Source organism: Lepisosteus oculatus, chromosome 6 (genome assembly GCF_040954835.1).
Source record: "Lepisosteus oculatus isolate fLepOcu1 chromosome 6, fLepOcu1.hap2, whole genome shotgun sequence".
Taxonomy (NCBI): domain Eukaryota; kingdom Metazoa; phylum Chordata; class Actinopteri; order Semionotiformes; family Lepisosteidae; genus Lepisosteus; species Lepisosteus oculatus.
In genome coordinates this window covers 59,666,987-59,684,028 of record NC_090701.1, presented here as the reverse complement: position 1 = coordinate 59,684,028, position 17,042 = coordinate 59,666,987, and the positions used below count along the sequence as shown (strand labels likewise).

The following is a 17,042-nucleotide window of genomic DNA, read 5'->3' as shown; positions in this document are numbered from 1 at the left end:
TACTGGTTATATTATGTGAATTTATGTCATTTATACCTCCTGTCAAGTGTTTGACAATTGCAGAACCACCTCTCTAATAAAGAAGATCACATTGTACTCACTGATGACTCTTTGCAAATTATTAGGGCTGACTTTTGTCTGAATTGAAAAATAACTGAGGATGGCTGTTTTACACACATAGAAAATGTTATTGATGTGGTATAACCTTTCATGAAAACTCAGGTATTCGAATTGTCTTTTTAGTTCCTTTTTACTTTTTTTTCCTGTGTGGAAAAAAATGATTACTTTTACATTTTAATATAGATTTCCATATCGAGAGGCCTTAAATCAAATCAGAGTTATAGCTTCAGACTGAAATCCATTAATATTAATGGAGGTTTTTAAATAGGTTTGAATGGATATTTTTTGTTAATTATTATAATATTGTTTGAAACAATTCTAATACCTTTAATTGTCTTGGAGAAAAGACAGAAGCACATGAGATTGAAGGAAAGTTGTTGTTATTAAACGTATTGCTTGAATCAAATCAGGTTAAATCTAAACTGTGAAAAAGAAGATGTGTCACATCTCCGATACACTCACATAATCAAGTTCCGTTCCCGAACTGTTTGTGCTCACAGGTTAAACAACAGTAATAAACTTGAATAAATGCTAATGTAAATACAGCACAACTTAATTACACAGTTAATTAGGTTGGTTTAATCATATTCTGTGAAGCTATTAAAAGGAGTTGTGGCAACTGCGATATTAAGCAAGAAAATATACAAAAATTACCCTGCAATAGATGAATATCTTAACATATACATACTGTTTAAAATTAAAGTATAGTAAATTCCATATATACTGATTATACTGATATGTATATTCCTAATAATACTGAGAGTCAACAAATGAGTTTTGGAGACAACAGTATTTCTTGCGTTTTTAATTCCTCTCGTTGTACAGTATGTCTGTATAAGTTCCTCTTAGCTTTAAACGGTGATGAAAAGGCTTTGGTAGTATGAGTGAATGTGTTGGTACCGTAAGAGCTGTGCAACTGTATCTGCTTTGTCCTACAGATATAGTGTCCTGTGAGGATGGATACTCCCGTAACATTGTTTCCTGCTGAATATCCTCATGTAGAGTGTGTTTTGTGGTTTTGAAAAACTGAGAACGTCCCCTGGATACTTTTCCCACCCAGTCCCAACAACAGCTGTCGAAGTACTGTAAGCGCTGCCGGGGGAGATAACCCAGCTACAGTTGGCAAATGGCAAATGGCACTGATTCCAGAAATGCCTGACTCCAGGAAGCAGACCTCATTCTGTACCCAGGACATGGACACTGTGCATGGTGACCTTACTGAAGCCTCTGACTGGACAGAACTCTACGTTTGTAAACATCCTTTCATTTTTAAGCCTGTTCAACATAAAATGCATCTTTTTAGTCTCCGAGTTCTGCCAGCAGTGATATGGCCCTGGTTTCACTCCAGTTCCATTATTTCCCAGTAGCTAAGCGAGGCTACGTTCTCATACGACCAATCAGATATCAGTAAACATGTTGGTTCACAACAAAATGACGACCTTAATTGACCTTCAGTTCTTGTCATTAAAATTCCAAGAAATCATCTAATGTGTTCTTTACAATATAGAAATTAAAACCCTCATTGTACTCATTGTCAGCCTGCTGAAGAAGATCAGAGAGCCAACAGGGGGCTGCTCTAGGAAAGATTTTAGATCATGAACAAGGTGCGAACAGGCTTAGAAAGCCATTGGTGAATGAAAAGAACAAGAACAATAATAATAATTGTTTGCATAAGATTGCATAATCACATACTGTATTCAAAAGTGTTTAAGGTGCAAATTTTTGGCTGCTAGATTAACAGAATAGTCTATAGTATAAATAATCTGTAGTCCATATCTTTGATTTTGTAGGTGAAAATGGTCCTGAGTAAACTTCATGAAAATAAGAAGATTGGAAATGCCACCCACAATATTTATGCTTACAGGTATGTAACCACGAGGGAAAGAAACTATGTACATTTAATGCGAATAAAAGGGTGGTTTAGGCATATTTTTGCAATGTCTGTGCCTTGAGATGAAATGCACTTTGGGATTCAGTGCTTAGCATTAGAAACAGGTGTTTCGCCCGTAACTGTAATGCTAGAACATTTGTAATATGCTTCTGGCCAAAGTGCAAATGTAAATATTGCATTTTTGTAAACAGTGCCAGAAGGCATGTATGTTTTATTCTAAGCATTATGCAAAACTGACTTATAATGAACAGATATTTTGTCTAGTTTATCCCCTTAAATCCTCATTCCTATTATAATTTTTGCTTGTTCTTGTTCTTGACTGTCTTGTTTGGCGGCAATTTTCACATTTTTGCAATTACGGCAAATTTCAACTGAGCCCGAGTGGAAAAGCACCTCAGGGTATCAAGAAGATAGTAAGATACAGCAACTCATTTTTATAAAATTTTCAGCTGTAAAGCCTTCTTCAGGTGCCTTCTTCTTGACACCCGAAGAAGGCTCCACAGCCGAAACGTTGTGGTTCCTTTCTTCTCTTTTTAGCATGGAATAAACTTCACATTTATGATTATTTTCTTTGCTAAGTATGTGAAAATGGGCAAGATCACCTCCATGACTTCATTACTGCCTATTAAAATATCAACTAAATAAGCTTGTTAAAATTCAAAAGAAAAAACATATATAATCATTGATGAATTATAAAAGTGTTCGAATTATTGGATTTAATAATTTGATTTTGAAATAACACCTTTCATGTCGAGAAATTTCTGAACACTTTACAATTAAAAGACCAAAAATACATGTCCAGTTGTATTACAAATTTGGTAATGGTAGTTTCAAAAACATTTTAATGGGGCTGTGAGTATTATGCATGCCACAGTTTTGGCACATAATTCTACAAAGATTTATTGCCCATTGTATGTTGTCTTCTGATGAAAACAGATAGCAAAACAGAATCCAAAGAGTAGTTATCAGGAAGGAGTATAATAACTCAATTTGTGGTGTAGGCAGCAAGGAGCTGGATTCTTTTATATTTTTATACAGGTACTGTATGTCAAGATAAGGACTCCATTACAATAATCCTATAATAAACTATTGGTAGGGTCTTATCTGAAGAACAGGAGTATAGGAACCAGTAATCTTATCTCGAGAATGGGAATATAGAAGCCAGTTACACTAAATCTGATGGGAATTAGAAAGGTTTTAAACAAGAAATGTTGTGCAAGTGAAAAAAAGCCTTGTCATGTTTCTGATGGGTTGTAAATCTTAGCACTGGGTTTGAGAGGTACACCAAGGTTTTTCATTTGAGTTGCCGAGCTTGTCTCGCTTTGTGAACGTGTCATGCAGTGTGTAGAGAGGCATGATCATATCTTGTCACTGTTGTGCTGTAAAAACCTTGTTGTTGACATCATGGCAGCAGATGAGCTGGCCAAGTGATAACATTTAGAGGCTGAATAGAAGAGGACCCAGAACTGAGCCTTGTGGGACACCAGAAGTTCTTACTTACTTCTTACTCTTACAATGTCTGTAACCCTTTGGATTAGGGGTTGTAAATGCTATTTACTAATGTGTCATAAATTAGTATATTATCAAGCAGGGACCTATGTCAGAATGTAAGCTGCAAAGGAGTATAGAGTAGAAGTTCATTTTCGTGCTGAAAAGAAGAGAAATCAAAATGTTTCAGCTGGAGACAAATACAGGTGAGCTGAGAAAGAGGACAGACCAGGAACATGAGGCAAAGGAGTGGTGATTGATAACTTGGTGATGAGTAGAATACCACTAAAGTATTTATAGTGTCAAATGTAATAAACAGCTTTTCCTGTAGTTTAATTGGCATGCTAGTGACAAAACCCCAATGCTGGCCATAGACTGAACTATATCTCTGACCACACATTTATTTGCAGAGGATGGCTTGTTCCATCTATAATACTTCACAAATGTTTTAACAGCTGACTTAATATAATTAATAGTGTCTAAATTTGCAATCCATAAACTAACGTGTGGCTGAAGTCTAAAAATCTCTGCATCCTATTTGTCAGAAATTGTTTTTGATCAGAGAGATAGAAACTAAAACTGATTTAAAGTAACCCCAGAGTTACTTTACCCACTTAGGTCTCTGTTGTATTTAGGAGGATTGTATGATTGATAGTGTCAGAGGCAGCACTTTTGTCTGAAATTGTATGAAAGGTGATGGAGAGAGTTCATAGAGCTGCTTTTTAAAAATGAACATGCAGCTAAAATTTTTTATGATATGCTGTATGACTTTGGCCAAAAGTTAGCTTTCAGGATGTAGATTTTTAAAATCTTTAAGTTCTAATAGTTTGAGTGATGATGTGACAGTGCCAGAGCCCAGCGATTCATTATTACATATTATAACAAATCAGCAAAGAACTGAAAAGCTTGGACACAGAAAGAAGTAAGAATCGGATCATGACAATAAGGTGTGGAGAAGAGTTTCACGTACTGTGTCAGTGAAAGTGGATTGAGCTAACTTCTCAGATCAAGAGAAAGAAATCCCCAAAACTCCAATATAGAAATCAGCACACAGTTACTGTGGGTGAAGGGGAAGGTGTAATAGATGTTTGGAGGAATGGAGAGGAATACGTCATGACAATATCTGGGACAATATACATTTGGCTTGCAGAAATCCTGCACATCAAATAACCCATTTCGATTGTCCTTTGTGGTGTTTACTGCTGCTGCTACCTCACAGCTGTTGGGACATTTTTATTTGATTCTGGATTGAGACTCATTCTGTATGCTGTCCTTGCGTACTGATGTGAGTGTCCTGTAAAGGAATGGTGTATAGTCTAGGGCACAGTCCTGCCATGGACCATGTGCTTCTTGGATACGCTCCTGGCAGCCTTGACACGAATAAGAGGCTTTTGTATACTGGATGGATGTTAATGATTGAGAAAAGGTGTGCGGGATGACTCAATAAAAGTAAAGAATGAAATTATATTGTAGATGGCTGTCCTTCTGTGTAATCTCACTAGAACACACTGTCCCTCCCCCTGTGTTCTAACTTGCAACCCACAGATTTCACAAAGTGCAAATGCTCAGAAGAAGATGAGAAGAAGAAACAGACTGAGATTTCTCGGGGGGCTATCACATATATTTGACGGAGACCTGCTGTATAACTCAACCAAATCTTCCATGGATTTGGCCTGGGCATCAAACAAGTGTGAGTCAAAGTCAGAGACTGCATCAGTGAACCTGGCAGGAGTCAGCGATTTCAAACTGTGAAATGTAATACAACACTTCTACATCCGTACTAGAGGGAGGCAGTGGGTATTGTAGCTCTTGTAAAACAGCCAGATGGTCTAAAATATCTAAATCAAGTTCTTATGCTTTTGCTTTAGGTTTTCAAAAAATGGTGGTTTCATAGCAAGTGGCAGTTCATTAGCAGAAACAACATTACAAGGGATGCTTTCACTTTCAGATAGGAGGGGAAAGAACAAAACATATGGTTCAGTATTGCAGACCTACACCTTGCATTGCCAGTCGTTTTACCTTTCATCATATTTTAAACATCATATCTGGTTCTTACACTCATCTGAAGAGACTGGGGGGAAGTCTTACAGGCTGTTTACATATGATTAACTCCTGATTCTTTTTTTCTCTCTGGGGTACTTTCTTTATCATAGCTGAACAATAATAAAGTATCTCTTCCATCCCAGTAATGCCAGAATTTAAAAAGAATGAAATAAGTAAAACATCAATGATCAGTCATGTCTAACAGAGCAGCCAGAAGGCTGTGTGGGAATTTACTATTTTGGAAACTCCTCAGCCTGTTTTGGAAGTGAATGTAGCAAATGAATCTCAGGTTATTGTGGATAACTGACAGGTGGCTGTCATTATTTGGTGATCTATAATATTGTATGAGCTAGCAGTTCACTATTGGTCTATAACAAATTGTCGCAAAGGACTTTACACAGGGAGGGCTGTATTAGCTGAGACTGGTGACATTTAACTATTAAAGTATTCAGAAATCATAGTTGAAAAGAAACATATGGAAGCAATGTGTTGACAAGGATTTCATTCTAATAGCTAATATATTGACTTACTGTATATGCATTTGGGTCTTTATGTTCTTTGTTCTCTTTGCTAAACCCTTCACAGCTGTGACTGTCCAACACCTACTCCATCCCCCCACAATCATGGCCGCCAACATCTAAAACCCCCAACTGCTACTCACCCCCCCATCCCCCACAGCCGCCACTCTCCAACACCTCCACCATTAACACCTGCAGCACTGACAGCTCTATGAGCACCATCCCCCAGGCCAGGCTGACCATCACGGCTGACCAGCTGAAAAGGGAGCTGAAGATGCTGCACCAGGGTAAGCTTGTGCTGATCAGCTGAGCAGAGTGCTCCAGCGACTGTTCAACCTGAGCCTGTGCTTAGAGAGAGTCCCTGTGCTCTGGAAGACATCATGTCTGGTCCCAGTACAAAAGAAAAGACACCCCTCTATCCTCAATGACTACAGACCAGTTGCGCTGACTACTCACGTCATGAAGACCATGAAGGTGTCTTAGGATTGCTGCCTCCAGGATACTTAGCACATGAGGTTCTTGCACCCAAGTCCTTAAACTGGAGAACAGGTGTAAGGAGAATTGGTACCAGTTCTGCCATTGAGAAATATCTGAACCAGGAACGGCTTTTGTTTTGAAGACTGCAACAAAAAGAAACCTCCAGTCATCTTGGTCTACATGCTATTTGATCAAGAAATATGTAGAAGTTGCTGTTTCTCCACAATAAAAAACAGTGACAGGCTTTTTCAGTCCCCACCACCAAGATCTTTGGCTATCAGCTGTTTGTGATTAGGGCAGGATAGTCATGATGTGGCATGCAATTGGCAGATTTAACTAGATCTAGAGATTAGAAATGGTAAACACAGTCTGTCTCATCAATCCTGAAGAGATAGCCATGTTCTGAGGAATTACCTTCCTATAGTAGAAAAAATGCTAGAATATAAAACTTTTAAAACTGGAATATCCAGACCCTCATGGACTGTTAGACAATCAGCAACAATAATGTCCCGCTGTAGTTGTGACCCAAGAAGTTCAAAACTAGGATCATTAACATCTGCTCCATGAGTGAAACATTTCCATCATCTTTGTTCATTATTAAACTGGTTATTCCCTGTCCTCACTACTCCTGCTGGATGCATCCAATTTGGGCCTTTTGCAGAAATTGATTTGGCTCGGCTGGTCTGCCTGCAGCTAAAAGGACACTGAGCTGGGACACTCTACACTGCTTGGATCCTGGTCTGTCTTGATATAATTTATATGGAACACAGGGGTTCAAATTCATGCAGCTGGTAGGTGGATGATGGAGTCAGTCAAGCCCTTGTTACTTGGGGTTTCTACTGCAGCTTTCAAACATTTTTTTCAGAAGTCCATGAGAGGAGACCTGGAGGGGGTACCAGTGTTGATAGGTCAGGAGATTGTAGTATTTTTGTATTCCTTTTTATTGTTATTTTTATCTCCTTTATTTATGTTTGAAAAAAATGTTCATCCATGCTGCAATCCTGTCTTCTGTTGTATGTATGAAAGAATTTAGACATTTCTTCTTCTCCGTAATTTCTCTAAGATCTTTTAAATAAACAGGTTTTCCTTAGCAACAGCTAATGGCAACCGGTGATTGCATTTGAGGCTGAACTCTAGCATTGTAAGTTGTGGCACAAAAGAGCATTGGAATTGCACAAACGAAGGCTGTCTTCTGTCAAGCTTAGTTATTTTCATTCTGTAGCTTTTCTACATCTGCTTAAGACATGACCTTTTATGTGAGATGCACATTTTTGCAATTGTTACACTGCAGCTTGTTATGTAATGACTGGATTGTATCATATTCTTTGAAGCTGTAGTGTCTGAGAAAAAATTGATCATTTAAATTGAAAACAAAGGCAGTTGCTGCATTTTTTGTCACGACAATACTGTATACAAGTTTTATTCTAAGAATATTCTCACACCTGTTCAAGATGTTTTGAAAAAGTAAAAGGTGGGAAGCTGGCGTCTTTCTTATGAGTGTCCAGTAACTGTCATTTAGAATTTACTCTGGCAGAGAGTAAAGAAATTAATTCTTAACCAGGTTCTTCGAGGCTAATTCTGGAAACTAATTACTTTGGCAAACTGTAAAAGAAATATATAAAAAAAATATTTCTTTTATCTTTGCAGATATTCCTCTTTCAGTCATAGAGGAATATCTGCAAAGAGCAAAATTTGTTGGATTTCAAAACTTTGATACAAAGTTAACCATGAAGAGCTTGGTTTGGGGTACATATATCATATTTACGGACTGGAGTCATTTAAATAGACCACAAGACCTAGCCATCACGATAAATGTTTTTTAATACATTTTATAACAAAAAAGAAGAGTCAGAAAATTTAAGTAATTCCAATGTAATGTTAAATATAGCCATATCATTCTGCAAATCACAACTGGCAACCCACTGAAGCTGCAGGTGTGAGCCTGGTCAGTACCTGGATGGGAGGCTTCCTGCGAAAAACTAAGGTTGCTTACTGGAAGAGGTGTTAGTGGGACCAGTAGGGGGCGCTCACCCTGCGCCACCCTAATGCCCCAGTATAGTGACGGGGACACTATTCTTTATAAAGGTGCCAATCTTTGGATGAGACGTAAAACTGAGGTCCTGACTCTCTGTAGTCATTAAAAATTCCAAGGTGTTTCTCGAAAAGAGTATGGGTATTACTCCGGCATCCTGGCCAAATTTCCCCCTGGCCTTTAACAATCATGGCCACCAATTAATCCCCATCTCTGAACTGGCCTCATCACTCTGCTGTCCTCTCCATTGAGAGCTGGTGTGTAGTGAGTGTTCTGGCGCACTGTGGCTGCCGTCGCATCATCCAGGTGGGGCTGCACACTGTTGGTGGTGGAGGGGAGTCCCCATTACCTGTAAAGCACTTTGAGTGGTGTCCAGAAAAGCTCTATATAAGTGTAAAGAATTATTATTTCTCACAAAAGGACTAAATGAGAACTTTTTGTATCATTCAGCTATTAACCAAATAATCATGATACACAATGGTCATTTACTTGTAGCTTTTGTAAGACTCATGTTCCCCCTTTAAACAAAGGGAAATGATCTTATATAAAAAAGAGAACTTTTAATAGAGATTAAAAGAGAACAGCAGTATCTCCAAAGTAAGCCTTACCTCACCTACCCAGTTGATCACTTTGACCTGTTTTTATATGTAGAGGGCTTGAATAACTAACTGAGCGACCAACGTCTAGCTTCGAACATTGCAAAGAAGGTCTTAATCGTTTAGCACAGGTTATACATGCAACATTTTGATACAGAGCTTTACAAGTTTAAAATGAACAGCTTCAACACTGAGATTATATTCACAGATTATTTTTGATGGCTCAACATCAAACAGCAGGCAAGGAAACAGCAGTGTCTGATAGTTTGGTATTATGAATGTTTTGAGCCAGTGTTGGAAAACTAAGCAATTGCACTGTTTAGGAACTGCTTGTGATAGTATAGCCACCCACAGCTTTCATTCTGAGAACCCTGCTGCTGTTGAGTATGGGAAATTCAAATTAAAAATATTTCATGTTGCCTTTTTTTTACATATGATCATAAACAGTGTTATTTTATCTGTTGGAATTTTTCTGCTTACATTTTCCATAGAAAAAATATTATTACTTATTTCTGAAATGCATTCAGTCAGATGCCTCACAGTTATTTACAAAAACATTTCTGTTCTGCAGGACCTTTAATCCCATTATTGGAGCAAATTACTGCGAGTTCCAAGTTAAATACAGTTAAGTTTTTGTTATGGTACTGAGGATAATATCAGAACCTCAACATCTTCCAAAGGTTGCTAAAAGGCCAATTTGATGTCTTTTGGAATTATATGAATGTCTTATCTTAAAAATAATCAGTCAGTGTAACAGTGGATTTGATGTGAGAGGGGAAATTTGACATCCATTCCTCATGCTCGATTTACTCAAAGCAGTCCACTTCATTTTTATCTTTTATATTCCAGAATATACTGTGAAGACAAGCAGACTTTCATACAAGATTGTGAAGATGATGGCGAAACGGCAGCAGGAGGAAGACTGCTTCATCTGCTGCAGGTACAGACGAGGACTGTCGATCTTGAACAGCGCACGAGTACTGCAGCGTGCGTCAGGGTGCGCCGAGACTGGGAACAGGGGCGTACCGCGCTGAGACTTGAAGAAAGGAAACACCGTGCTTCAGCCGTGGAGCCTTCTTCGGGTGTTCTCGCCGAGTTTGGACGCTCATTCTCGCCTTATTTATTCCCCTTTCCCCACTGCTCCCCACCCCTTCTCACCTGCTCTGCCTCCTGTTCTCCTTCACCTTGTTAACCTGCTACCCCAGCCCTCTCCTGCACACCTGAAGAAGGCCCCCCAGCTGAAACGCTGCGTTTCTCTTCTTTGCCTTCCAGCGGGAATGCGCCTTAACCCACGATCGTTAACCACGTCCTTTCCTGCTGGTTCTTACGGTTGCCACTGCCACACTGTGTGGAGCCATGTTGTCCAAGATGATACCCTAACGTTTGTTAAGTAATGGCTGGATGAGATTCTTGTATCAGTTAGCTGCTTCAGCTACTAGCAGCCGAACGAGTCGGGTGGGTCAATTGGCCTCCTCTCATTTGTAACCTCTCTTTTGTTCACATTTGCACCTGCTTTCTTACATGATTTTCCTCGTAACTGTTACACTGGAACTGGGCCCTTGAGGTAAGGGTGTCTAGTAACCCCGAAAAAGTGTAAATTAAATGTGCTTCTGCACAGCTCTGCCTTACAGAATTACAGTATCTGTTCTTTAAACAGCAGTGAATGATGCTTTGACCTTCAGGTTTGAAACCAACAGGGAGTTATGTGCTGTGACACCTAAGTGTTTTCCATATACAAAAGGTGTAAATGGGTGTAAATAATAGACTCCTGGAAGATGGAAATTGAACTATGGGTCACAAACACCTTTCGGGCTGTACTCCATACAAGATGAGTTTCAGATTGTGTTTGAAAGTCTTGTTTGTGATTTTATATGAATAATTCAAACTCCCATATGGTGCACTTGGTGTTTGGTATTCAAGTCTTATGAGTATCTCTTCTGGCAGCTTTGACAGTGGTTGAGTAAATTTTTTGTTTAAGTAGTCTTGGAATATTTAAACACAGCAAGTCAATCAGTCTGCTAAATGTATTATACAAGCTTTATATTAGTCACTTCAGCTTGAAAATATGCTTTATGTAAAAATTGTTTACAGAGGTAAAATGTTGTTCCCTGCTATACATTTTACATTCTTCTGAATAACACATCCAGATTTTCAGAGTTTCTTGTGGCATGTTACGATTAACAGACAAGCCATGAATATTCATTTCAAAATGCCATTGTGGCATGTTTCCCCTTCCATGTGAGCTTGCTGTTCTGTGATGGGTCTGGCAGCTTCTGTTGACAGGAACCTGTGGGCACCTACATTGCACAGTCAGGAGAAAGGCAGGGAATACACCCCTCCTAAGGCGAGAAGGGTATAAGATTGCAAGTGGTTCGAATTTCCCCATTTGTAGATGATCTTTTGGATAGTGGAGTGATTGACTACAAATTGCTTGGAAATGGCTTTAAAACCCTTCCCATACTCATAGGCATCAACAATCTATGAGGGCCTCGAAGACCTCTTTTGATCTTGGCATGATGTAGCCAAACACCTCAATTACTAAGATGAGACAACAGGTTTCTGATGTTTATATAAGGCAGTGCCCTCCATGTTACTCTCTAATGATGTTCTAATCATTTGCACCTGTTTTGGTGCACCTGATTCTAATTTTAGGCATTTGATGCAGTGATAAAAGTAGGGGTGTTCTCACTTTTTCCACACAAGGAAATTGCATTTCTATTGATTTAAATAGTAAAGATGAGTGCAAAATATTTTCCAATGTTATTTTTTTAAATAAGATCACCTTTATCTATCAGTATTGTTGAAATGACGATCGAATATCCTTTTGTCCAAAAATGTAAAAAAAAGACTAACCTTTTCACATGGCATACTTCTTTTACACACCGCTGTATGTATTCTTCATATCAATGGTTATGTTTTTTTTGCCAATAATCATAACTAATATCATATAGTAAAAACAAAAGTTGGGAAGATTATGATGGCTAGACAGCATTTTGTGGTTGTGTTTTATTTAAAATGTTTGCACTCTGCTGGCATGTTGGTCTTGATTCTCTATGGCATTGCTTCTGTTCTGACCCAGTAGGTGGCCGCTTGCCCTGGACTTCAGGCAGGATAGTAGGTCACTGCTTCAGACCATCTGATTACTGACCTTTAGAGCAATTGCTTACCAGTAGGCCCAGCTGTTGCAGCTATGATGGCATCATTAATTGAAAGTGTCTGTACCTCAAACCCACATCGGTCCTGCTAAAGTCAGGTCTAGCCAGTCCGCTGTGGTTATCAGAGCATTCAGCAGAGCCCTGTGTGCCCTGGTCCTTCTGTTTTTCTTTTTCCAGGTCTTTCAGGGTCTTCAGAGTGTTCATTATATGCTGTGCTATAATGAATTTGGCAGCATTTTAAATTGCGATGGTCCCACATTTAGCAAAAAAAATATATTTATTGTCAGTGGTGAATCCATCAGTCTCTTTTCAAATTGAAAAGAGTATTCGGTTTCCTTATAGTACTGTGTTTGAGCCAAAATAATCAACATTTTTTTTCTATACAATTTTAACCTGGCCAGATGTCTCTTAGACTTTTTATGATTATATAATGAGATTTAAACAGAAGCAAAAATAAAAACTGTTCCTATGACATTTTGACCATAAGAAGATTTCTTGACCCCAGAGTCACCCGGTCAGGTGAAGCTGATATCCTGGCTTCTTTTAATAAACTGCTGGAAGAGATCCTTGGATTAGTTAGCTACTAACTACCATAAAGAAGGACCTGATTATGGCTGCTGTTGATTGGGAGTAATAGGAAGAGAACTAAGGCAGTGACCATCCACATGTATTAATGGGGTTTTTCTTGCACCCCATAAATGCTCTTTTTTTACAGAGTCCTATGTAGACCACTTCCCTTTTTGAGGTCGTACATAGAACAGCTGTCTCTTTCCCTAGAAGTCATGAGTAGTTAGTAGTTAACAAAAAGACCAGGTATTAGGTTAAAAAGTTATAAGGGTATAATGGTGGAACTTACAGGAAAGTGACCATCCCTGTTTCTCCATTAATCTTGTTTCCTTAATTACAAATGGTAGTATACCCTCATGCTATCTTAAGTGCTTCCAGTACCTGTAACCATTCTTCCTCCTATGCTAATATAATAGAAAACAAGAGTTTAGTCATTCCTCACTTTTAGACATGTTACCGATTTCTTCCTTGGTAAAATCCTGAGTAAAATATTAATTTAACACATCATCCATTTTCCTTTAATCATCTAAAAGTGTCCCATTTTAATACTTGTAACACTTCATTCTTTACTATTCTTTTGATCTTGTAATACAGAAAAAAATATTTTAGGCTACATGACAATATTCCATCTGCCTCTCTTAGCTTTCTAATACCCTTTTATCTCTTGCTTGCCTTTCATTGTATTACTTTCCTTTAAAATACTGTTCTTTTTCTCATTTTATAAAGTGCTTTCTTTCTCCTTATATTATTTTTGATTTGTTCTACCATTTGGATCTGTACTTTAAGCAGAATGTCTTTAATCTACTGATCTGGTATGTATTCTGTCCGATTCTGCTTCTTGTAAGCTCTCTCTTTCCTTTAAAGCCTACTTTCTGAAATTGTAACTGGATCCAGACTGTACAGCTTCATAGTATATTTTAAAGCTGATCATGTTATCACAGCTCTCTAATACTTCTGCCACCTCATTTTTCAATACTCTGTTTGATTGTTTGAGAAGACTAGACCAACGGGGATATTCCTACTAGTAGGTGCTCTGATAAACAGAGTAAGAAAGTAGTAATTAGACATGGGTATCATTTCAGTTTTTGGTGTTGACATTCCTATGGGTAGGAATGATATCAGTGATAACCATCTCTTCCTTTACACGTTACTAATTCATAGTATTTCATCAAATAGATTTGATAATCCAAGCTCGAGTTTAGTTGGCAAATTGTGTCTGAGATGCTTGATTCATCTATTTCTGGTATGTTTTCTGGTTTTTGTTCCAGCCAAGGTTTTCATCACAGGCTGATATTAGTTTTCTATTTATAACATTTTTAGTTTTTTTCAGCCATTAACAGATTGAATGGGATTGGGAATTGATATCATCCTGGCATCAGCTTTTGAGTTTCAGAGCTGTCTTCACTCAGGTGTGTTGGTGGGAAATGTCACCAGCTGAAAGGGAAAAGGGCTCATTTTTGCAGGATAATTCACTGTCATTTCCATCTGTGTCTGCTCATCATAAATTGATAACCTATTAAGAGCTGTTTAGTTACAAATTGGGGTAAGCAACCTGAGGAGATGCAGATTAAAGTTCTGTACAATGAAGCTGTTGAAGAGAGTCGCCATGAAGTAGGGTAGAAACTTTGGGATAAGAAAAATGTAAACCCCAAATCTGATTGATCTTTTTGTTTGTTTAATGTCACCAGTTAGCACTGGAGATTTACAGGTCACCGAAAACAGAAGTGATAGTGGTCCCCAAGATCAGCTGCAGGGCTGGGAACTGCGAGTCCAATGTTCTGTGCCTTGATGCTCTTTTTAATGTATAGAGCCACACCTCTGTCTCTTCTATATTCTCTTTGAAATGCTGACTATCCAGTAATTATTCTATTATTTACCATCACTCTCTGTTAGTCATGTTTCTAGATTCTGATGCTTTGTAGCTGTCTCCCTGTTCAACAGTTCCATTTTTTCTATTTCTATTCTAAGGCTAATTTAATGATTAAATATATTGCCCTTACAGTAAGTCTTCGTTAAAAATGTATACAATTGCTTGGCCCCCTGGATGGTTGGCTATTGTGTCTGCTTTACATGACAAGATAATAATTGCTTACACTTATATAGCGCTTTTCTGGAGATTCCACTCAAAGCGCTTTACAGGTAATGGGGACTCCCCTCCACCACCACCAATGTGCAGCATCCACCTGGATACTGATAAGTGACAGCTGAACAAATGCTACAAAGAATACCCATTGTCTTACCTTCAAGAATGGTGCATTGTGAGGTATAATTTAAACCTTCTGATACGCTGATGCGTAACAATACCCTAGTCTTTTCGTACTTGGCAAATGTCACTTTTGTTTGATTCATATTCTTTACCACAGGTAAGACCTGTGTGCTCACAGCTCTTCTCTCTTCAGATGTCTTTGGACAGTTTTTTTTTACGTAATGCTGTTCCTGCTGCTTTAAATCATTAAGTCATGGCTTCCAGCCTCAGTGAGAGTATTTTTAGTTGATTGGATGATTCTCCTGCAAGACAAACTTATAATTTTCTTTGAACATCTTGGATGTTGCCTTGATTGTGGACTTTGATACTCCAGAGTTCTTTGATACTGCTCTGTAGTCATGTCCCTTTTTACACAGTTAAAAGCACTTTTCTCAAGCACCAATCCAATGTTTTGTATTATGCATTATACATGTTGCAACACTGTGGCAACTTTCTTTTCACTTTATATGCAGTACATCTTTATATATATATAGTAATAATTTTTCAGATAGTTTCAATTCTGGGTTTACTCACCATTTATAACAGGAATTAATGATTCCATTATGATCTAATATGTGAAATGACTTAAGACTTTAAGGGGAACTACAACACTATTGTTATATTTCAGAAATGTAAATTAAAAATATATGTATATTTCATTTCGAAAGAATCAGCATTGATGAGTGGATTCCAAACCACAATAAAAGTAAAATGTACAAAGGAAGTTGCGAAAACTCCAATTTACATCACAAAATAGACTTTATCCAGGGAGGCACAGCGTTCAAAACGAGGAAACAAACTCCCGATGACCTGCGGGGCCTTATGACATTGTAAACAAGCAGGCTTGTGAATACATCTCTTTTCATCCACTAGAAATATTGCTCTCGACTTCAAGACAGTTTTGCCGATAAATGGAATTTAACTTTGCATGCAGATCACGTTGGAACATTTCTGCTGTGAAATATCTGCAGCACAACCTCTACTTAATTCACTCATACATCGCATTACAGTATATTAGTCATTACAGGGAGTAGCGAGCAGGAAGGGCTACATAATGTCACAATCCACACAGGGGTTTGCGACAACATGGTGACTTACAGTACTTTTACAAAGATCACAATTTTGTTCTTAAATTGACATTTGTAAAAAAAAATTATATGGTCAAATAATTTATTTTTTTACTCCGATTTAATAACTGGTTTGAGAAATGTGGACTGCAGTTCCCCTTGAACTGTATTAAGCATTATTTTGTTATCTGTACTTAAGTAGAAAGAATGTCTCCATTATGGTGTGTTTACTTTGAGGTCAAGCAAGATTTCACCTCAAAACCTTCTCCTGGGGATTTTCCCTACAACACAATGAACCAAACAGTGCGCTTCATACTGATCCTTAATTATGAATTTATTTCTCTGAAGCTAGTAAAAAACATGGAAATAAAGGAAATTATGGATGACTAAAATTTCCAAAAAGATTGATTAGGTTAAATTAATGTAAGAGATATAATAATGTTTCTGTATACTGATCTACAGTGTTACTCAAACTCAGCTGTTTTGTTTAACTGGTAATCATTAGAGATATGCTGTAATAAGCTTTTACTATCTATCCATCAGGAGACAGCCACTTATTGCTGGTAAGAGTCACTGCTACCTGGAGTACTGTAGCTGTGCGATTGCTCTGCTTGAAACCCCACCTAGGGTTAGGGTTAACACTACTTAGACACTTTATTACACTTAGTGCTGGATTTTGGGCCCCAAGGGAATTTAGAACAAGTGGTAATTTGTTTGTATTTGCAACTTTTCTTTTCTGAGAGTTTTGGCCACCTTCTGTATGTTGTATTTTGCAGTGTTCAGGAATTGAATTCCAATCTGAGTCAGATCAAAAGTTGTAAGAAACCCTGTTCTACTGGGTAG

General features: G+C 38.0%; 1 protein-coding gene across 3 annotated transcripts in view; it reads left to right on the top strand.

The window, feature by feature from the left end:
* impact (impact RWD domain protein) overlaps positions 1-17,042 on the top strand; it is a 69,125-nt gene that overhangs the window by 32,150 nt on the left and 19,933 nt on the right. For all 3 annotated transcript variants that reach the window (XM_015353850.2, XM_015353849.2, XM_015353851.2), the window contains exons 8-9: positions 1,911-1,984; positions 10,015-10,105. In XM_015353850.2, the coding sequence (XP_015209336.1) occupies positions 1,911-1,984; positions 10,015-10,105 (165 nt within the window). The remainder of the gene's footprint in view (positions 1-1,910; positions 1,985-10,014; positions 10,106-17,042) is intronic.